Source organism: Bombina bombina, chromosome 4 (assembly GCF_027579735.1).
Source record: "Bombina bombina isolate aBomBom1 chromosome 4, aBomBom1.pri, whole genome shotgun sequence".
Classification (NCBI taxonomy): Eukaryota; Metazoa; Chordata; class Amphibia; order Anura; family Bombinatoridae; genus Bombina; species Bombina bombina.
Genome location: NC_069502.1, coordinates 154,874,367 through 154,898,904, shown reverse-complemented (window position 1 = coordinate 154,898,904; position 24,538 = coordinate 154,874,367). Strand labels below are relative to the sequence as shown.

Below are 24,538 nucleotides of genomic sequence, written 5' to 3'. Positions count from 1 at the left end.
ATCCCACAAGTAATGGATGATCCGTGGACTGGATACACTTAACAAGAGAAATGGTCTAATTTGTTAGATACGTTTCTTACTGTAATATTGCTAACATACGTGTTTAACTACTACAAAAGGGTTAAACACACAGCTACTGTCATAAAAGGAAAAAACGAGGACTGCATAGACATCTGACAATCACACCTATATGAGCTTGTTGAACATCCCATTCCAAAACCAAGGGCATTAATATGGAGTTGGCCCCAACTTTGCAGCTATAACAACTGATACTCTTTTGGGAAGGCTTTCTGCAAGATTTAGGAGTATGTCAGTGGGAATTTGTGCCCATTTAGCCAAAATAGCATTTGTGACTGGGCACCAATGTTGGTCTGGCTCGCAATCGACGTTCCAATTCATTCCAAAGGTGTGCAGTGGGGTTGAGGTGAGGGCTTTGTGCAGGCCACTTGAATCCCTTCATACAAAACACATTAAATCATATTTTCATAAACCTCACTCGGTGCACATGGGCATGCTGGCACAGGAAAGGTCCTTCCCAAACAATAGCCACAAAGTTGGAAGCATCCAATTGTCTAAAATGTATGCTGTAGCATTAAGAAGAACCTTCATTGCAACTAAGCCCAAACCATGAAAAACAGCTTCAGACCAACTTTACAGAAGGAACTATGCATTCAAGAAGGTAGCATTTTCTCCTTGCATCTGCCAGATCCAGTTTCTTTCATCAGACTGCCCGATAGTGAAGCATGATTCATCACTCCAGAGAACATGTTTCCAATGCTCAGTGGTGTTAACACCACTCCAGCATATGCTTGGCATTGAACACGTTGCATGTGAGGCTTGTGAACATCTGCTAAGCCAGGAAAACCCATTGCAAGAACACACAGTTGTTGTGCTGATGTTGCTTCCAGAGGCAGTTTGGAACTCTGTAGTAAGTAATGCAACATGATTTTTACACACTACTCACTTCTACACTAAGTGGCCCTGTCCTACGCGTTTGCATAGTCTACCATTTTGTGGCTGGGCAGTTGTTACCCATAGATCCTTCCAATTCACAATAGCACTTGCAGCTCACCGGTGCAGATCTAGAAAGGCAGAAATTCCACAAACAGATTTGTGACACTAGTGGAATCCTATGACAATGCCACGTTTTAAGTCACAGAGCTCTTCAGTACAACCCATTGTGCTGCCAATGTTTGTCTATGGAGATTTAATAGCTATGTGCTGGATTTTAAGCATCTGTTAGCAATGGGTGTGGGTGAAACACCTGGACTAGGGGTGTCCACATACATTTGGCCGTGTATGTTGTGTATGTTTGTTTATTATTCATGTGAATCTTTCACAAATTATTATAGCTGCCCTGTCCACACTTATCTAACAAGGCCACCTATAAATAAAACAAGGATACACCAACTGTCAGCAATTATTTAGTTAAAAATTTAACTTTTGAAAGAAAAAATATTTAACCCCTTCCATGAAGGAAATATATCAACCATTCATATATACCCAAAAATAAGTCAACCTTTCACAGACAATTAATATACATCTTGCAATATAACTACATTAATATTATTCTAATAAAAAAACATATTTCTGTTTTCCTGTTGTAATAAAAAAGGCACTAAGCAATGGCTTATACTTAATAGAAATCATTGCAATACGTATTATTCATCATTTTAAAAGGATTTTAACTCTTTTTTTTTTTTTTTACTTCGTTTGTGCAGGGTACATTACTTCCTGTTTCTACAGGAAGCTTATCTAGCTTGATTGCATAAATCTTCTAGAGTAACTAGAGCTGGTTTACTATTCAGATAATGCTAGGGAGACAGTAAGTCTGTTTTGCTCATGCTCAGAGGAGGCAGAATGCAATAAGTTCAAAAGATGTCTGCTCTTTTATCTCCCCGAGGGCAATAGCTGCACTGAGAATTTCTAAGCGCTTATTTTACATGAACAAGTTGTTTGCGGTTTGTTTTTTACTTAATCTGTTTCTTTTTAAGTTTACTTTGATTTAATATATTAGTTTTTACTAAAGGAGTACTGCTTCATATCCCTTTAACAATAACACTGTATATTAACCCCTTAATGACCACAGCACTTTTCCACTTTCTGTCCGTTTGGGACCAAGGCTATTTTTACATTTCTGCAGTGTTTGTGTTTAGCTGTAATTTTCCTCATACTCATTTACTGTACCCACGCATATTATATACCGTTTTTCTCGCCATTAAATGGGCTTTCTAAAGATACCATTATTTTCATCATATCTTATAATTTACTATAAAAAAAATTATAAAATATGAGGAAAAAATGGAAAAAAACGCAGTTTTTCTAACTTTGACCCCCAAAATCTGTTACACATCTACAACCACCAAAAAACACCCATGCTAAATAGTTTCTAAATTTTGTCCTGAGTTTAGAAATACCCAATGTTTACATGTTCTTTGCTTTTTTTGCAAGTTATAGGGCAATAAATACAAGTAGCACTTTGCTATTTCCAAACCACTTTTTTTTCAAAATTAGCGCTAGTTACATTGGGACACTGATATCTGTCTGGAATCTCTGAATATCCCTTGACATGTATATATATTTTTTTAGAAGACATCCCAAAGTATTGATCTAGGCACATTTTGGTATATTTCATGCCACCATTTCACTACAAAATGCGATCAAATAAAAAAAAAATGTTCACTTTTTCACAAATGTTTTCAAAAACTTTAGGATTCTCATTGAAATTATTTACAAACAACTTGTGCAATTATGGCATACATGGTTGTAAATGTTTCTCTGGGATCCCCTTTGTTCAAAAATAGCAGACATATATGGCTTTGGCATCGCTTTTTGGTATTTAGAAGGCCGCTAAATGCCGCTGCGCACCACACGTGTATTATGCCCAGCAGTGAAGGGGTTAATTAGGGAGCATGTAGGGAGCTTGTAGTTTTAATTTTAGCTTTAGTGTAGTGTAGTAGACAACCCAAAGTATTGATCTAGGCCCATTTTGGTATATTTCATGCTACCATTTCACCGCCAAATGCGAACAAATAAAAATAAAACGTAAAATTTTCCCAATTTTAGGTTTCTCACTAAAATTATTTACAAACAGCTTGTGCAATTGTGGCATAAATGGTTGTAAAAGCTTCTCTGGGATCCCCTTTGTTCAGAAATAGCAGACATATATGGCTTTGGCTTTGCTTTTTGGTAATTAGAAGGCAGCTAAATGCCGCTGCGCACCATACGTGTATAATGCCCAGCAGTGAAGGGGTTAATTAGGGAGCTTTTAGGGAGCTTGCAGGGTTAATTTTAGCTTTAGTGTAGGTATCAATCTCCCACATGACACATCACACCCCCAGATCCCTCCCAAACAGCTCTCTTCCCTCCCCCACCCCACAATTGTCCCCGCCATCTTAAGTACTGGCAGTAAGTCTGCCAGTACTAAAAACAGAATTTATGTTTACCTGATAAATTACTTTCTCCAACGGTGTGTCCGGTCCACGGCGTCATCCTTACTTGTGGGATATTCTCTTCCCCAACAGGAAATGGCAAAGAGCCCAGCAAAGCTGGTCACATGATCCCTCCTAGGCTCCGCCTTCCCCAGTCATTCGACCGACGTAAAGGAGGAATATTTGCATAGGAGAAATCATATGATACCGTGGTGACTGTAGTTAAAGAAAATAAATCATCAGACCTGATTAAAAAACCAGGGCGGGCCGTGGACCGGACACACCGTTGGAGAAAGTAATTTATCAGGTAACCATAAATTCTGTTTTCTCCAACATAGGTGTGTCCGGTCCACGGCGTTATCCTTACTTGTGGGAACCAATACCAAAGCTTTAGGACACGGATGATGGGAGGGAGCAAATCAGGTCACCTAGATGGAAGGCACCACGGTTTGCAAAACCTTTCTCCCAAAAATAGCCTCAGAAGAAGCAAAAGTATCAAATTTGTAAAATTTGGTAAAAGTGTGCAGTGAAGACCAAGTCGCGGAATGAGCTGTGATTCTTTCAGGAGGCTGCCGTCCGGCAGTCTCATAAGCCAATCTGATGATGCTTTTAAGCCAAAAAGATAGAGAGGTAGAAGTTGCTTTTTGACCTCTCCTTTTACCAGAATAAACAACAAACAAGGAAGATGTTTGTCTGAAATCCTTTGTAGCATCTAAATAGAATTTTAGAGCACGAACTACATCCAAATTGTGCAACAAACGTTCCTTCTTTGAAACTGGATTCGGACACAAAGAAGGCACGACTATCTCCTGGTTAATGTTTTTGTTAGAAACAACTTTCGGAAGAAAACCAGGTTTAGTACGCAAAACCACCTTATCTGCATGGAACACCAGATAAGGAGGAGAACACTGCAGAGCAGATAACTCTGAAACTCTTCTAGCAGAAGAAATTGCAACCAAAAACAAAACTTTCCAAGATAATAACTTGATATCAACGGAATGTAGGGGCTCAAACGGAACCCCCTGAAGAACTGAAAGAACTAAATTGAGACTCCAAGGAGGAGTCAAAGGTTTGTAAACAGGCTTGATTCTAACCAGAGCCTGAACAAAAGCCTGAACATCTGGCACAGCCGCCAGCTTTTTGTGAAGTAAAACAGATAAAGCAGAAATCTGTCCCTTCAAAGAACTTGCAGATAATCCTTTCTCCAAACCTTCTTGAAGAAAGGATAGAATCTTAGGAATTTTTATCTTGTTCCATGGTAATCCTTTAGATTCACACCAACAGATATATTTTTTCCATATTTTATGGTAGATTTTTCTAGTTACAGGCTTTCTGGCCTGAACAAGAGTATCAATGACAGAATCTGAGAACCCTCGCTTTGATAAAATCAAGCGTTCAATCTCCAAGCAGTCAGTTGGAGTGAAACCAGATTCGGATGTTCGAACGGACCTTGAACAAGAAGGTCCTGTCTCAAAGGTAGCTTCCATGGTGGAGCCGATGACATATTCACCAGGTCTGCATACCAAGTCCTGCGCGGCCACGCAGGAGCTATCAAGATCACCGATGCCCTCTCCTGATTGATCCTGGCTACCAGCCTGGGGATGAGAGGAAACGGTGGGAAAACATAAGCTAGGTTGAAGGTCCAAGGTGCTACTAGTGCATCTACTAGAGTCGCCTTGGGATCCCTGGATCTGGACCCGTAGCAAGGAACCTTGAAGTTCTGACGAGAGGCCATCAGATCCATGTCTGGAATGCCCCACAATTGAGTTATTTGGGCAAAGATTTCCGGATGGAGTTCCCACTCCCCCGGATGAAATGTCTGACGACTCAGAAAATCCGCTTCCCAATTTTCCACGCCTGGGATGTGGATTGCAGACAAGTGGCAGGAGTGAGTCTCCGCCCATTGAATGATTTTGGTCACTTCTTCCATCGCCAGGGAACTCCTTGTTCCCCCCTGATGGTTGATATACGCAACAGTCGTCATGTTGTCTGATTGAAACCGTATGAATTTGGCCTTTGCTAGCTGAGGCCAAGCCTTGAGAGCATTGAATATCGCTCTCAGTTCCAGAATGTTTATCGGGAGAAGAGATTCTTCCCGAGACCAAAGACCCTGAGCTTTCAGGGGTTCCCAGACCGCGCCCCAGCCTACCAGACTGGCGTCGGTCGTGACAATGACCCACTCTGGTCTGCGGAAGCTCATCCCCTGTGACAGGTTGTCCAGGGTCAGCCACCAACGGAGTGAATCTCTGGTCCTCTGATCTACTTGTATCGTCGGAGACAAGTCTGTATAATCCCCATTCCACTGACTTAGCATGCACAGTTGTAATGGTCTCAGATGAATTCGCGCAAAAGGAACTATGTCCATTGCCGCGACCATCAAACCTATTACTTCCATGCACTGTGCTATGGAAGGAAGAAGAACAGAATGAAGTACTTGACAAGAGCTTAGAAGTTTTGATTTTCTGGCCTCTGTCAGAAAAATCCTCATTTCTAAGGAGTCTATTATTGTTCCCAAGAAGGGAACTCTTGTTGACGGAGATAGAAAACTTTTTTCTACGTTCACTTTCCACCCGTGAGATCTGAGAAAGGCCAGGACAATGTCCGTATGAGCCTTTGCTTGTGGTAGGGACGACGCTTGAATCAGAATGTCGTCCAAGTAAGGTACTACTGCAATGCCCCTTGGTCGTAGCACCGCTAGAAGGGACCCTAGTACCTTTGTGAAAATTCTCGGAGCAGTGGCTAATCCGAATGGAAGTGCCACAAACTGGTAATGCTTGTCCAGAAAGGCGAACCTTAGGAACCGATGATGTTCCTTGTGGATAGGAATATGTAGATACGCATCCTTTAAATCCACCGTGGTCATGAATTGACCTTCCTGGATGGAAGGAAGAATTGTCCGAATGGTTTCCATTTTGAACGATGGAACCTTGAGAAACTTGTTTAGGATCTTGAGATCTAAGATTGGTCTGAATGTTCCCTCTTTTTTGGGAACTATGAACAGATTGGAGTAGAATCCCATCCCTTGTTCTCCTAATGGAACAGGATGAATCACTCCCATTTTTAACAGGTCTTCTACACAATGTAAGAATGCCTGTCTTTTTATGTGGTCTGAAGACAATTGAGACCTGTGGAACCTCCCCCTTGGGGGAAGCTCCTTGAATTCCAGAAGATAACCTTGGGAGACTATTTCTAGCGCCCAAGGATCCAGAACATCTCTTGCCCAAGCCTGAGCGAAGAGAGAAAGTCTGCCCCCCACCAGATCCGGTCCCGGATCGGGGGCCAACATCTCATGCTGTCTTGGTAGCAGTGGCAGGTTTCTTGGCCTGCTTACCCTTGTTCCAGCCTTGCATTGGCCTCCAGGCTGGCTTGGTTTGAGAAGTATTACCCTCTTGCTTAGAGGATGTAGCACTTGGGGCTGGTCCGTTTCTGCGAAAGGGACGAAAATTTGGTTTATTTTTAGCCTTGAAAGACCTATCCTGAGGAAGGGCCAAACAGCGTTTTCCCCTTGAAAGGTATGTTAAGCAATTTGTTCTTGGAAGACGCATCCGCTGACCAAGATTTTAGCCAAAGCGCTCTGCGCGCCACAATAGCAAACCCTGAATTTTTCGCCGCTAATCTAGCCAATTGCAAAGTGGCGTCTAAAGTAAAAGAGTTAGCCAATTTGAGAGCATGAATTCTGTCCATAATCTCCTCATAAGAAGAATCCTTATTGAGCGACTTTTCTAGTTCATCGAACCAGAAACACGCTGCTGTAGTGACAGGAACAATGCATGAAATTGGTTGTAGAAGGTAACCTTGCTGAACAAACATCTTTTTAAGCAAACCCTCTAATTTTTTATCCATAGGATCTTTGAAAGCACAACTATCTTCTATAGGGATAGTAGTGCGTTTGTTTAGAGTAGAAACCGCCCCCTCGACCTTGGGGACTGTCTGCCATAAGTCCTTTCTGGGGTCGACCATAGGAAACAATTTCTTAAATATAGGGGGAGGGACAAAAGGTATGCCGGGCCTTTCCCATTCTTTGTTTACAATGTCCGCCACCCGCTTGGGTATAGGAAAAGCTTCGGGGGGCCCCGGGACCTCTAGGAACTTGTCCAACTTACATAATTTCTCTGGAATGACCAAATTCTCACAATCATCCAGAGTAGATAACACCTCCTTAAGCAGAGCGCGGAGATGTTCCAATTTAAATTTGAATGTAATCACATCAGGTTCAGCTTGTTGAGAAATTTTCCCTGAATCTGAAATTTCTCCCTCAGACAAAACCTCCCTGGCCCCCTCAGACTGGTGTAGGGGCATTTCAGAACCATTATCATCAGCGTCCTCATGCTCTTCAGTATTTTCTAAAACAGAGCAGTCGCGCTTTCGCTGATAAGTGGGCATTTTGGCTAAAATGTTTTTGATAGAATTATCCATTACAGCCGTTAATTGTTGCATAGTAAGGAGTATTGGCGCACTAGATGTACTAGGGTCCTCCTGTGTGGGCAAGACTGGCGTAGACGAAGGAGGGGATGATGCAGTACCATGCTTACTCCCCTCACTTGAGGAATCATCTTGGGCATCATTTTCTCTAAATTTTGTGTCACATAAATCACATCTATTTAAATGAGAAGGAACCTTGGCTTCCTCACATACAGAACATAGTCTATCTGATAGTTCAGACATGTTAAACAGGCATAAACTTGATAACAAAGTACAAAAAACGTTTTAAAATAAAACCGTTACTGTCACTTTAAATTTTAAACTGAACACACTTTATTACTGAAAATGTGAAAAAGTATGAAGGAATTGTTCAAAATTCACCAAAATTTCACCACAGTGTCTTAAAGCCTTAAAAGTATTGCACACCAAATTTGAAAGCTTTAACTCTGAAAATAACGGAACCGGAGCCGTTTTTATATTTAACTCCTATACAGTCCCTGGTATCTGCTTTGCTGAGACCCAACCAAGCCCAAAGGGGAATACGATACCAAATGACGCCTTCAGTAAGCTTTTTCTATGTATCTGAGCTCCTCACACATGCATCTGCATGCCTTGCTTCCCCAAAACAACTGCGCAATAGAGGCGCGAAAATGAGGCTCTGCCTATGATTAGAGAAGGCCCTCAGTGAAAAAGGTGTCCAATACAGTGCCTGCCGGTTATTTTACATAATTCCCAAGAATAAAATAACTCCTCAAAGCTATGAAGTATTAAAAATGCTTATAAATCAATCGTTTTAGCCCAGAAAAATGTCTACCAGTCTTTAAAGCCCTTGTGAAGCCCTTTATTCTTATTTAATAAAAATGGCTTACCGGATCCCATAGGGAAAATGACAGCTTCCAGCATTACCAAGTCTTGTTAGAAATGTGTCATACCTCAAGCAGCAAAAGTCTGCTCACTGTTTCCCCCAACTGAAGTTAATTCCTCTCAACAGTCCTGTGTGGAAACAGCCATCGATTTTAGTAACGGTTGCTAAAATCATTTTCCTCTTACAAACAGAAATCTTCATCTCTTTTCTGTTTCAGAGTAAATAGTACATACCAGCACTATTTTAAAATAACAAACTCTTGATTGAAGAATAAAAACTACATTTAAACACCAAAAAACTCTAAGCCATCTCCGTGGAGATGTTGCCTGTACAACGGCAAAGAGAATGACTGGGGAAGGCGGAGCCTAGGAGGGATCATGTGACCAGCTTTGCTGGGCTCTTTGCCATTTCCTGTTGGGGAAGAGAATATCCCACAAGTAAGGATGACGCCGTGGACCGGACACACCTATGTTGGAGAAATAAGAGTTTTTTGGGGGATTTTTAAAAAAAAAAATAATAATTCTGTTCTGTAGTATCCTCCCTTAGCCCCCAACCTCCCTGATCCCCCACAAACAGCTCTCTAACCCCCCCTCTCTCTGCCTTATTGCGCCATATTGGGTACTGGCAGCTGTCTGCCAGTACCCAGTTTGAAATCAAATATGTTTTTTTTTATTTATTTTTAAAAAAATACTATTTTCTGTAGTGTAGCTGCCCTCCCTCAACCCCCAACCCCCCAACCTCTGCCAGATCGCTAAACATTTTTAATATGCCCACCCTCACTCCCACCGAGTACCACCTTGTGCTTTCATACAATTGTTCCATAGTGTAGGGTTCCCACACGCGCGCGCAAGCGCGCACCCGCTCCAGTTCACGCGCGCGCACTCGATCCCGCTCCCCTTCCCACCGATGGCTGCCCGCCCGCCTCCCTGGGTAAGCTCCCACCCACCAACGAACATGGCCATCGATGGCCGATGCAGAGAGGACCACAGGGTGGCTCTCTCTGCATCGGACGGCTAAAAAATGTTATAGCAGGATGCCTCAATATCGAGGCATCACTGCTATAACATGAAAGCAGTTGGAAGTGATCAGGATTGCTTCCACTGCTTTCAAAGACCAACGACGTACAGGGTACGTCCTTGGTCGTTAACTGCATTTTTTTGCAGGACGTACCCCATACGTCGTTGGTCGTTAAGGGGTTAATAAATAAAGGGATATAAAGTCAGCTATGAAGCAGCAGTACAATACTGGTCTGTATCTGAAAACAGCTAATAAATGACACGAGGCACAAGCCATGTTTAGCTCTGGAGCAGAAGTATATTCATGCTCTATAGCTGGGGTTAAACACACAGCATTAATTAAACTGCTCTAACACATGAAACCATTATCTTTGCACACTTTTAGGTCCCTTTAAATAAAATAGCAACCTGTGTCAGCATGCTAATGAAAATATTAAAGTATAAAAAAAGACAATGAAATGAACACTTACAAAAAAAAGAACTATACAAAATACACATTTACTTGAAATATTTTTTTACTTATTAAAGTTTTCCATATCTTTGTTTGCAAAAAAAAAAGTTACAAATACATTGCATACAATCGTATAAGAGACAGAAAAAAAAAAAAATCCTCATTGTACACAGTAGATACAATAACAACACTATATAATTTAGAAAGATTCATCCCTTCTCCTTTGTACACATAACCATGCAATAGTGTAACAGTGAATATTATCAGTTTTGGAGGAACTTTAATTGGCATCCAAAGATTTTAGATATATAAGAAATAGAAAGAGAGATAAAGAAGGAAGAGAGAAAAGATAAAGAGAAGGGTCAGATTAAGAGGAGGTTATTGGTCAAGGTTGGTATGTAGTTAGTGAGTTAGTCACTCATGTACAGGTTCTCCGTCCTCATGTAACTGCTCATTATTGTCGTCATCCGTTCTTAAAGGGACAGTCAACACCAGAATTTTTGTTATTTTAATAGACAGATAATCCTTTAATTACCAATTCCACAGTTTTGCATAACCAACACAGTTATAATTATACACGTTTTACCTCTGTAATTACCTTAATTCTAAGCCTCAGCAGACTGCCCCCTTATTTCAGTTCTTTTGACAGACTTGCATTTTAGCCAATCAGAGCTGTCTCCATGGTAAATTCACGTGCATGAGCTCAATGTAATCTATATGAAACACATGAACTAATGCCCTCTAGTGGTGAAAAACTATCAAAATGCATTTAGATTTGAGGCGGCCTTCAAGGTCTAAGAAATTAGCATATGAACCTCCTAGGTTTAGTTTTCAACTAAGAATACCAAAGGAATAAAGCAAAATTGGTAATAGAAGTAAATTGGAAAGTTGTTTAAAATTGCATGCCCAATTTGAAACATGAAAGGTTTTTTTGGACTTGACTGTCCCTTTTAGCTTCGTCAATTTTACATCCTTTGTTTGTCTTGCCATATTATCCAATCCTCCCACACTTGCATAAAATTTGTTTTAGAATTGAGCAAAGTGGAAGAAGTATCTGCCATTTGGTAATAATATTTAATTTTATTTAGAATCAGACTGTAATGTGGTACTGCAGTTTTCCAATATTTTGCAATAGTGGTCTTAACTGCTGTGCAGACAATTCCCACAAATTTAAGCATTGCCCTAGTTAGGCCCTCTACTGGAAAACGTAGTAAAGCTTGCCCCATATGCATAGTTATTTGTCTATTTAAGATTTGACCTAGTAACTTATTGATTTGTGACCATATTCTTTCGGCTTCTGGACAGGTCCACTACATATGTATATAAGATCCTATTTCTGTGCAGCATCTATAGCAGTTCTGTTGTGTAGTATTAACCCCCCTTTATTCTACTGGGGTGCAAATACCATCCATATGCTACCTTAATAATATTTTCTTTTAGATTAGCACTAATAGAGCAAGCCTGACCTTTTTTAAGAATAGTAGCCCAGTCTGAAAGTTCTCTAGAAAAATGTCCCTCTTCTTCCCATTTCTCAATAAAGTGTAATTTAGTAGCTGTGACATTTGTGTTAAGTAATTATATAAGAATGTGATTGTTCCTTTAGTTCTAGTTGTTGTGAGACTAAGTTTTTTAAAGGGAGTATGGTTAGGTTGGGTAGTTGGTATTCCTATATCATTAGCTTGTGAAATTAATTGCAGATAGTGTAACCAGGAGTTTGGAAGATCTGGTGGTATTGTTCTATATTGTTCAAATGCAAGGATGCTTGAGTCTACAAACAAGTTAGCAGTGCGATAGAGACCCTTATTAGCCCAAATGTTACTTATAGAGTGTGACCAGCAGTGTGGCTAAGGATCTGGCCGAAAGTAGTTTATATTTTAATTGTAACCTGTCCCAAATTTTAATAGTATGTGCAATAGCAATATAATGTGACCAATGTGTGGGTCTTTCCCTTTTGGATGTCCATAATATCTGGTAAATAGGTGTTAGGTACAGCATATCACTCTCTAATTGTACCCAGGCTATGTCTCTAGCATCACAATTCCATAGTGTAGTTTGCACCAATCTTGCTGCGTTAAAATAATTCTGCAGATCAGGCACTCCCAATCCTCCGCAATCTCTTGCTTTTTTTTTTTTTTTTTTTTAAATATTTTTATTGAGGTTTTAAAAAAAAGGCATACAGATAAACTGTGACATTTGAAAAAATATACATAGAATTTGTTACGAAACATAAATGCAATAGTCTGCGTACATGTAATTAGACATATCATCTGCTCATTTGTAACTAACTTTAAATCTTATAGAGACAACACCTCAATTTAAAGGGTATGGGGGATATATCAATAACATATTAATTAAAAAACACAATTAAACAAAATTAGGGGGTTCATATGGGGTCTGTGCCCCTAGGCTTAACCAGTAACTATATAAGCGGGGGGGGGGGGGGGAGCACTCTAATAGTAACCATAACAAATATGCCCAATATATAGAGAACCTAGTTGGGTTGTGGCAGAATGATGCGGAGTGCATTCATTTAACTAGATACAATATTAAACCACATCTTGGTAAAATATAAGCTATAAATTCCATCATCCACTTTCATATATTAAGTAACTTTAAACAGTTAGATCTACTATAAAATAAGTTGCCGCTAAGGTAAAGCCTAAACGCCAGGCTTATACTTTCCACTGATAGGAGTACTAGCAATATTACAGCTAAGGTCACATTTATCATTGGATATATCATACCACTGACCTAGGAGCACGGGCCCTATACCCCCAGGCTAAATGTGCAGCTCCTTAACATGCAACATAAGAATATGGCTAGTATAGGGAGGATAAGGGGCTGATAAATATGCATATAAAATGTGACAGTATAACTGAGGTCTAAGGGTTACTTTAGTAATGCGAATAGACTTATATTGAGCCTCTAGTTCAGTAACATGGCATACGCTAGCAACTTTAACTTTAGTAGTCTGAGACATAATGATATCAGTTTGAGACATATATGAACAGTCAATAAGCATAGGTGGAGCGGGTCATTAACATAACATGTGCTAGCAACTTTAGCAGCCTGAGGCATATGAATAAACAGGCAACAATAAATAGGTAATAGGTAGCAGAAAGACTTTAACACACTAACAGTAGCCAGAGCTGAATAACTGACCTCAAACATAATGTATTACCAAAAGGAAAACAGAGCTCATATTCATATTATTAGAGTCTTCAATATAAAACCTGGCATAACAGAATAATGACAATAGAAACATATGAAAATCTAAAACAGAATCTATTTCGAAATCTTCTTTTCATGACCGGGAGAGTCAGTAAAATTAACCTATTCCAAGCTTGTGAGCTGGGAGACTAATGTTATTCTTTATCCCTAGTTTGTGAGCAGAAAAACTGGCCTTATACTTCGTCTTAGTGGGCTGCCAGAGGTGCCGTGGAACATATGCAGCACAAGCAGTAAGACTTTTCATGTCCACCTTCCCCCACACATGGGAGAGTATCAGTGACTCCGGCCTAGCAATCTGTATATGTGCCGACATAGTATTAGGGCTCTTCATTTCCAAATTCTCCCCTACATAAAGAGGTAGCGATCCGGTCTCCAAACTGCCGATCTTGTCAGCCAAGTTGAACCTCCGCTGAGCCACAGTATCTGCAACTTGGTCCACGGGGTCGGCCGCATCCCGCATGGACCAGGTCTATCCCACATGGTGGAAATGCTGCTCCTCTTCCTCTCTCCAGCTGTCCATAGGCAAAGACACCAGAGAGTTCATAGAAATAAGAGGCACAAGTATGGAGGTTGTTACCCTCTTAGCCATGTATAGTGCAAGCCAGCTGCCAAGGTCTCTGAGAACAGCCCTTTCAAAATCTACAAAAAGGGCCCGTATGGTCTTTATGTTTAAATGTTTTTTTATTAAAGTTTTATAATGTTTACAAAACAAAACAAATACAGCCTGTTATCAATAGTAGACATTTCAAACCCCCTCTAAAGGGGGGTAGTGGTAATAAAATTTTTCTAGTTACATCATTTAACAGAGTCGAAAAGTCAGAAGGGGAGGATATTGCCCGTTAGTGTCAAGCAACCTCTGCTGTATCATACGGGCTAAACTAAGAGAAAGACAGAGAGGGGAAAGATGAAGAAACAATCTAGCAAAAGAAGGACAAAACCTAAAGAGAAAGAGAAAAAGGGAGATATATAAGTATCATCTCTCTATCCCTGTAACATTGATTGATGTCGTATCTCTGATCGAGTCACAACTTCTGATGTAAATTTATAGGCTGTAAGGAAGAGAAACATCACAAGCCATATAGGTATAATGTGGCAATTGTCAATAGAACTCGTAAACTATATCTATCAGCATTAAGGGTTGGGTGTCCGGGGCTAGTCCCCCAGTCCGACGGGTGAATAGGTGGATCAGTTTCTATAAATCCAATAGAACCACACTTCATCATTCTTATCTTTGGTACCCAGTGACCAGGCTGCCTGGTCATACATGTTGTATATGTGTTGGATCTTACATCTAACTTCTTTCCAAGTCGGCACGCCTATTTTCCAATATTTCGCGATACATGTTCTCACTATCGTGCATAAAATTCTAATTAAGGTGTTTATTGATTTATTGTATTTTGGGTGTCTGTCATGGAGTAATGCCTGTGTCATAGTAATTTGTAAAGGTTCTTCTAATAAATGGCTAACTAGAGAAGAGAGTGATTTCCAGATATCTTGGACTCCTGTACAGTCCCAAATGATATGTCGAAATGTGCCTCGTTCCCCGCAACCTCTATAGCATAACTCTGAGGCGGATTGTGTCATGTGTGAGGTTCTGAGTGGTGTTAGGTACCACCTAAATAATGTCTTCAGAGTGTTTTCCCTAAGGTCTGCGCTCAGTAGACCCCTAGTGGCTCTTGCGAAAGTTTTGTGCCACTCATCGGGCTCCAATGTTTTTTGTATGTCTAGTTCCCATTTGAGTATGAGTGTTGTTTTGGCTGTGGTCTTGGGTTTTTGTATCTCTAAGTATAGTTTGGATATAGCTTGTTTTGGTCTATTTGGTATGTTACATATAGTTTCTAGGACTGTGGTTCCTTTAGGCCTTGTTGTCTGTAGGAATGTATGTATCGCTGATGACAGCTGGAGGTATAAATACCAATGTACTACTTCTGGGGATACTTTGTCTTTTAGTTGGGTGTAGGTCATTATTTTATTTTGTGACAGGAGGTCTGCTACTCTGTATAGACCCTTGTTCTCCCACTTTCTAACAATCTTTTGTGAGTCTCCGTGCATTAGGTATCTAATGGGCCTCAGGGTTGAACTCCCCGGGCACATCCCCTTTTTGTTTGCTAGATCTGTCCAAACGTGTGTCGTGGTGTCACTAGGTGTTGGCTGGCGGTGTGACGCCTCTCGTGAGGTGTGTGGGTGCTCCCATATTATTGCGTCTAGTGCCTCCCGTTTACCTAAATCAGCTTCTAGTTGTATCCACAAAGCTTCCTCCTTGGCTCTCAGTATTAATGCGTCTTGGGCTAGTCTAGCCGTCTTGTAATAATTGACCAGATTAGGCACTCCTAAACCACCCCACTTCTTATGTGTGGTCATGATTTTCCCCGCTATTCTCGCCTGTTTCTTGCCTCTTATAAATGCTAAAATTTCCCTTTGAATGTTTTCTATATCGGGGTAAATAACTCGTATAGGTAGGGATCTGAAAAGGTAAAGCAGTCTGGGTAGGATATTCATCTTCACCGCTGACAGCCTTCCCATCCAGGAGAAGTTGTGTGACTTCCAGGACTGTAAGTCTTTCCTTATGGATCTAAATATGGGTAGGTAATTAGCTTTATATCCGTATGGTCTTTAGAGTGTCCTCCATAGTGAAAAGCAGCCGAGCGTGTCACTGACGCAACACCACCAAAAGTACCTGCAATCTGTGATAGTCGCTCACCCTCAAATGTCGCAGGTATAATAGGCTGTGTCGATCATACTTCAGTTAGCTGGTATCTCCGGTCTAAGTTTAAGGGGTACTCAGCGGGCTTGTCCCTGCTGTAGTAGATTACCTTGTGGTTGAGAAGATGGCCGTTCACACGCAGTCTGTGAACCAGAATGTCCAAGGTATCAATTATCTCCTATATAGCAAATTTCTCTGAGCTCAAAAGCAGGCTGTAGAAGTCACTAAAGCTAGTGAAATGACTGGAGTGAATTATAGCTGAAACAGATGGTCGAAAAGGCAGTTTTAATGAACAATTTCAGCAGAGCTGAAGCAATATGTGACCAATCCGCTTCCTAGCTAGCTCCGCCCCCACCGCAATCTCTTGTTTTTAATAGTGTTTTATTTATTCTTGCTTTTTTGTAAGACCAGATGAATTTTAGTATGCTTCTCTGCATATCAGTTATGTCAGCAGGGTGGATGGTTATTGGAAGTGATCTGAATAAAGTAATTTAGGTAATATCCTCTTAGTGATCACTATTTTCCCATAGTACAATACTCTATATGAAGACCATTTTATCATTTCTTGTTTTAAGTATTTCAATATTTTACTATAATTTAACTTATATAATTTGTTGGGGATAGAAATGCCTAGGTAAGTAATTGCATTGCTTTCCCATTTAAAATTGAAATTGATTTCTAACAATTTTTTTGTATGTTCTGGAAGATGAACCTCTATAGCCTCACATTTGTCATTATTAATTTTGTATCCTGATTGTATAAACTTCTATAAAAATTTAGTAAACTAAGGCGGGAGAGACAACATTGGTTTAGTTATAGTTAAGATAATGTCATCCGCAAACATTGCCAGTTTATGCACTGTTTTGCCTATTTGGATGCCTGAGATATCAATAAGGTTCCTAATGCTCGCTGCTAGTGGCTGCTAGTGGCTCAATACAAATTGCGTACATCAGTGGCGAGAGGGTGGTACCATTTTGGATCTTTATTGTTCTGGATTGGTAGCCTGCAAGTCTAATAAATGCTGTTGGAACTGTATAGATTGCTTTGATAGCTTTCAGAAAATTGCCTTCAATGCCAAAATGGCTCAGAGTTAGCAACATATAATCCCATAATACTCTGTTGAATATCTTCTCTGCATCCAAGGAGAGGAACAGAGAAGGCACACTCTTTCCTTATCAGCGTAGTCAACCAAATCAACAATCTTTCTAGCATTATCTGGGGCCTCCCTACCTTTAATAAAATCAACCTGGTCAGTAGATATTATTTTTGTCATAAGAGGGTTAAGCCTGGTGGCTAAAAGTTTTGTAAAAAGTTTTAGGTCTAGATTTGTTAATGATATTGGTCTATAATTTTTACAATGAAATTTGTCTTTACCTGGTTTAGGTACCACACTACAAAATACACCTTTAAAATAAATGTAAATAAGAAGAGCTTACCTTACTAGGTAACTTTTCAATTGCCCTCTGTAATTGATGACCAAAAGTTCAGCTGACCACTGAGTGCTTGCTTTGTACTCAAGAAACACAAGTCCGGCAACAGCATAACTTAGATCTCCTGGAAAAGTAGTTTGCTGGAGCAAAGAAAGGAAACAAGAAGCCATAGAACCATGTTACTTTATTGTTTGCAAACATAATAGCATGTTAAAGGGACATGAACCCCAATTTTTTTCTTTCATGGTTTAGAAAGAGCATGCAATATTAAACAACTTTCTAATTTAATTCTATTATCTAAGTTGCTTCATTTTCTTGATATCCTTTGTTGAAAAGCATATCTAGATAGGCTCAGTAGGTGCATTGCTATTTCTTCTACAAAGTATATCTGAAGAATGAAGAAAATTAAATAATAGAAGTAAATTGGAAAGTTGTTTAAAAACATAATTTATGCTTACCTGATAAATTTATTTCTCTTGTAGTGTATCCAGTCCACGGATCATCCATTACTTATGGGATATTCTCCTTCCCAACAGGAAGTTGCAAGAGGATCACCCACAGCAGAGCTGCTATATAGCTCCTCCCCTAACTGCCATATCCAGTAATTCGACCGAAACAAACAGAGAAAGGAGAAACCATAGGGTGCAGTGGTGACTGTAGTTTAATTAAATTTTAGACCTGCCTTAAAATGACAGGGCGGGCCGTGGACTGCATACACTACAAGAGAAATAAATTTATCAGGTAAGCATAAATTATGTTTTCTCTTGTTAAGTGTATCCAGTCCACGGATCATCCATTACTTATGGGATACCAATACCAAAGCTAAAGTACACGGATAATGGGAGGGACAAGGCAGGGATTAAGCGGAAGGAACCACTGCCTGAAGAACCCAAAAACAGCCTCCGAAGAAGCAAAAGTATCAAATTCTCCCAAAAACAGCCTCCGAAGAAGCAAAAGTATCAAATTTGTAAAATTTTGAAAAAGTGTGAAGCGAAGACCAAGTCGCGGCCTTGCAAATCTGTTCAACAGAGGCCTCATTTTTAAAGGCCCAGGTGGAAGCCACAGCTCTAGTAGAATGAGCTGTAATTCTTTCAGGGGGCTGCTGTCCAGCAGTCTCATAGGCTAGGCGTATAATACTCCGAAGCCAAAAGGAAAGAGAGGATGCCGAAGCTTTTTGACCTCTCCTCTGTCCAGAATAAACGACAAACAGGGAAGATGTTTGACGAAAATCTTTAGTAGCTTGTAAGTAAAACTTCAAGGCACGGACTACGTCCAGATTATGTAAAAGACGTTCCTTCTTTGAAGAAGGATTAGGACACAATGATGGAACAACAATCTCTTGATTGATATTCTTGTTAGAAACCACCTTAGGTAAAAACCCAGGTTTGGTACGCAGAACTATCTTATCTGCATGAAAAATCAGATAAGGAGAATCACATTGTAAGGCAGATAGCTCAGAGACTCTCCGAGCCGAGGAAATAGCCATCAAAAACAGAACTTTCCAAGATAAAAGCTTAATATCAATGGAATGAAGGGGTTCAAACGGAAATCCTTGAAGAACTTTAAGAACCAAGTTTAAGCTCCATGGGGGAGCAACAGGTTTAAACACAGGCTTAATTCTAACCAAAGCCTGACAAAATGCCTGGACGTCTGGAACTTCTGCCAGACGCTTGTGCAAAAGAATAGACAGAGCAGAAATCTGTCCCTTTAAGGAACTAGCTGATAATCCTTTGTCCAAACCCTCTTGGAGAAAGGACAATATCCTAGGAATCCTAACCTTACTCCATGAGTAATTCTTGGATTCACACCAGTAAAGATATGTACGCCATATCTTGTGATAGATTTTCCTTATAACAGGCTTTCGTGCCTGTATTAAGGTATCAATGACTGACTCGGAGAAGCCACGCTTTGATAGAATCAAGCGTTCAATCTCCATGCAGTCAGTCTCAGAGAAATTAGATTTGGATGATTGAAAGGACCTTGTATTAGAAGGTCCTGTCTTAGAGGCAGAGTCCATGGTGGAAAGGATGACATGTCCACTAGGTCTGCATACCAGGTCCTGCGTGGCCACGCAGGCGCTATTAGAATCACTGATGCTCTCTCCTGACTGATTTTGGCAATCAGTCGAGGGAGCAGAGGAAACGGTGGAAACACATAAGCCAGGTTGAAGAACCAAGGCGCTGCTAGAGTATCTATCAGCGTCGCTTCTGGGTCCCTGGACCTGGATCCGTAATAAGGAAGCTTGGCGTTCTGGCGAGACGCCATGAGATCCAACTCTGGTTTGCCCCAACGATGAATCAATTGAGCAAACACCTCCGGATGGAGTTCCCACTCCCCCGGGTGAAAAGTCTGACGACTTAGAAAATCCGCCTCCCAGTTCTCCACGCCTGGGATATGGATTGCTGACAGGTGGCAAGAGTGAGTCTCTGCCCAGCGAATTATTTTTGAGACTTCTAACATCGCTAGGGAACTCCTGGTTCCCCCTTGATGGTTGATGTAAGCCACAGTCGTGATATTGTCCGACTGAAATCTGATGAACCTCAGTGTTGCTAACTGAGGCCAAGCCAGAAGAGCATTGAATATTGCTCTTAACTCCAGAATATTTATCGGAAGGAGTTTCTCCTCCTGAGTCCACGATCTCTGTGCCTTCAGGGAGTTCCAGACTGCACCCCAACCTAGAAGGCTGGCATCTGTTGTTACAATTGTCCAATCTGGCCTGCGAAAGGTCATACCCTCGGACAGGTGGACCCGAGACAACCACCAGAGAAGAGAATCTCTGGTCTCTTGATCCAGATTTAGCAGAGGGGACAAATCTGTGTAATCCCCATTCCACTGACTTAGCATGCATAATTGCAGCGGTCTGAGATGTAGGCGCGCAAATGGCACTATGTCCATTGCCGCTACCATTAAGCCGATCACCTCCATACACTGAGCCACCGAAGGGCACGGAGTGGAATGAAGAATACGGCAAGCATTTAGAAGCTTTGATAACCTGGACTCCGTCAGGTAAATTTTCATCTCTACAGAATCTATAAGAGTCCCCAAGAAGGAGACTCTTGTGAGTGGGGATAGAGAACTCTTTTCCTCGTTCACTTTCCACCCGTGCGATCTCAGAAATGCCAGAACTATCTCTGTATGAGACTTGGCAATTTGAAAGCTTGACGCCTGTATCAGGATGTCGTCTATATACGGAGCCACCGCTATGCCTCGCGGTCTGAGAACCGCCAGAAGTGAGCCCAGAACCTTCGTAAAGATTCTCGGGGCTGTAGCCAACCCGAAGGGAAGAGTTACAAATTGGTAATGCCTGTCTAGAAAGGCAAACCTTACGAACCGATGATGATCTTTCTGAATCGGTATGTGAAGGTAGGCATCCTTTAAGTCCACTGTGGTCATGTACTGACCCTCTTGGATCATGGGTAGGATGGTCCGAATAGTTTCCATTTTGAAAGATGGAACTCTGAGGAATTTGTTTAAGATCTTTAGATCCAAAATTGGTCTGAAGGTTCCCTCTTTTTTGGGAACTACAAACAGATTTGAATAAAAACCCTGTCCTTGTTCCGTCCGCGGAACTGGATGGATCACTCCCATTACTAGAAGGTCTTGCACACAGTGTAGGAATGCCTCTTTCTTTATCTGATTTGCAGATAACCTTGAAAGATGAAATCTCCCTTGTGGAGGGGAAGCTTTGAAGTCCAGAAGATATCCCTGAGATATGATCTCCAACGCCCAAGGATCCTGAACATCTCTTGCCTACGCCGGGGCGAAGAGAAAAAGTCTGCCCATTACTAGATCCGTCGCCGGATAGGGGGCCGTTCCTTCATGCTGTCTTAGAGGCAGCAGCAGGCTTTCTGGCCTGCTTGCCTTTGTTCCAGGACTGGTTAGGTTTCCAGGCCTGCTTAGATTGAGCAAAAGTTCCCTCTTGTCTTGAAGCGGAGGAAGTTGATGCTGCACCTGCCTTGGAATTTCGAAAGGCACGAAAATTAGACTGTTTGCCCTTTGATTTGGCCCTGTCCTGAGGAAGGGTATGACCCTTACCTCCAGTAATGTCGGCAATAATTTCTTTCAAACCAGGCCCGAATAAGGTCTGCCCCTTGAAAGGAATGTTGAGTAATTTAGACTTTGAAGTCCCATCAGCTGACCAGGATTTGAGCCATAGCGCCCTACGCGCCTGGATGGCGAATCCGGAATTCTTAGCCGTTAGTTTAGACAAATGAACAATGGCATAAGAAACAAATGAGTTAGCTAGCTTAAGCGTTCTAAGCTTGTCAACAATTTCAGTCAATGGAGCTGTATGGATGGCCTCTTCCAGGGCCTCAAACCAGAATGCCGCCGCAGCAGTGACAGGCGCAATGCATGCAAGGGGCTGTAAAATAAAACCTTGTTGAATAAACATTTTCTTAAGGAGAATATATCCCATAAGTAATGGATGACCCGTGGACTGAACACACTTAACAAGAGAAAAGGCAGTTACACTAACAACATTTTTACAGTGTATGTAACAAGTCAGCAGAGCATTGCACCCACTTGCAAATGGATGATTAACCCCTTAATAACAAAAACAGAATAATAAATGACAAAAACGTTTTTTAAACACAGTCACAACAACTGCCACAGTCTACTGTGATTGTTACCCTCCTCAAACACGACTTTGAAGCCTTTTGAGCCCTTCAGAGATGTCCTGTATCATGCAGAGGGAAGCTGAATGTCTCTGTCAGTATTTTTAGCTGCACAGAAAAGCACTAAAATAGGCCCTTCCTACTCATATTGCAACAGTGGAAAGCTTCAGGAAACTGTCTCTAGGCAGAAATCGAACCAGCCATGTGGAAAAAAACTAGGCCCCAATAAGTTTTGTCACCAAATATATATAAAAACGATAAATATGCCAGCAAACGTTTTATATTACATTTTTATAAGAGTATGCATCTCTATTAATAAGCCTGATACCAGTAGCTATCACTGCATTTAAGGCTTTACTTACATTAATCAGGTATAAGATGCATTTTCTAGCAAATTCCATCCCTAGAAAAATATTAACTGCACATACCTTATTGCAGGAAAACCTGCACGCCATTCCCTCTCTGAAGTTACCTCACTCCTCAGAATATGTGAGAACAGCCATGGATCTTAGTTACTTCTGCTAAGATCATAGAAAATGCAGGCAGATTCTTCTTCTAAATACTGCCTGAGATAAACAGCACACTCCGGTACCATTTAAAAATAACAAACTTTTGATTGAAGAAATAAACTAAGTATAAAACACCACTCTCCTCTTACGACCATCTTTGTTGAGGGTTGCAAGAGAATGACTGGATATGGCAGTTAGGGGAGGAGCTATATAGCAGCTCTGCTGTGGGTGATCCTCTTGCAACTTCCTGTTGGGAAGGAGAATATCCCATAAGTAATGGATGATCCGTGGACTGGATACACTTGACAAGAGAAATTGTATATTCTTTGTCTGAATAATGAAAGAAAATTATTGGGTTTAATGTCCATTTAAAGGGACACTGAACCCAAATTTTTTCTTTCGTGATTCAGAAAGAGCATGCAATTTTAAACAACTTTCTAATTTACTCCTATTATCAAGTTGTCTTCATTCTCTTTGTATCTTTATTTGAAAAGCAAGAATGTATGTTTAGATGCCGGCTCATTTTTGGTGAACAACCTGGGTTGTTCTTGCTGATTGGTGGATAAATTCCCCCACCAATAAGCTGCTGCTGACCAGGGTCTGAACCAAAAATTGGCTGGCGCTTAGCTTAGATGCCATCTTTTTTCAAATAAAGATAGCAAGAGAATGAAGAAAAATTGATAATAGGAGTAAATTAGAAAGTTGCTTAACATTGCATGCTCTATCTAAATCACTAAATAAAAAATTTAGGTTTTTTTATTGCTATAAGTTATTATCCAATAACTTATAGCAATGTTTTGACATTTCAATAACATTTAAAAACAAAATGTAATAATTAAAAGAGTATTTAATAGACACAAATTGAAAAAATTTGCTCTTTTCTTATAATACAGTTAACCTTTTTTTTACTGGCAATCTAAAGTTAAAAGTTGTAGTACAAGCAATCAAAAAATAATTTGGGCTTTTGCGTTACCTACTGTAAAGGTTTTATTTCACAGTGCATCACTAGCCACGATAAAAACAACACAAACCTATTGAATAACAAACAGGGAATAATCTGCTAGAACAAGTGTGCACTGCAGTATATAAATAGAGATGAGATGGTAACATAACCCGTTTCTTCACACATGCAATTTATTTCCATTATTTATTTTTCCCCTTTTATTGTAATTAAAGATACATCCCGGACAAAATTTAAATGCACATAGATGAATAACATCTTTGAATATAAACATATTTAAAATGCTTCTAGTAAAAGTTATGACTGGTTAAATGTTAACATTTTTCTCTGAAAGTGCATATAAAGCATAGTTAGATATTCTCAGTGCACCAGAATTTTAAATATTGCAGTTGCTCAGCACGTCAGTGGGGTTTGTATCATGTCAGCAATTAACACATGTAATCATTATCTGATGGTACAAGCAACTTAGGCTCTCTGAGCAAGTGCTGTGTTTAAACTGCTGGTGCACGGTGCATACTTAAATACTATTTTGAAACAGCTATATATTTTATTAGAAGCATTTTTGCAAATACATTTGTAGTACAAAAATGCTTCTATTCAAATACATCTATGTGGATTCCAAATTTGGCTGGAATGTCCCTTTAACTCTAAATTATTATGGGCTTGCCATTTCTGAGAGCTGGCAGTACACATAGCAGACTTTATTTTTTTTAAACTTTTATTTATCATAACAAGGGTTACCATGTAGAGATGTCTCTCTCTCATGGGTCACAGATCATTGGAAAACAAAAACATGTTACAATTGGATGTTTACATTGCAAAACTGGGTCTCTATTGTTGCGAGTGATTTTTTTACATACAGTCTCTCTGCAAGTACTTCCCGAGTTTTTCTTTTAAGGCAA

At 40.4% G+C, this 24,538-nt stretch overlaps 1 protein-coding gene across 3 annotated transcripts in view; it reads right to left on the bottom strand.

Annotated features, from left to right (window-relative positions):
• The window catches only part of NBAS (NBAS subunit of NRZ tethering complex), a 1,903,611-nt gene that overhangs the window by 1,718,522 nt on the left and 160,551 nt on the right, over positions 1-24,538 (bottom strand). For all 3 annotated transcript variants that reach the window (XM_053709663.1, XM_053709664.1, XM_053709665.1), the window contains exon 8: positions 17,557-17,690. In XM_053709663.1, the coding sequence (XP_053565638.1) occupies positions 17,557-17,690 (134 nt within the window). The remainder of the gene's footprint in view (positions 1-17,556; positions 17,691-24,538) is intronic.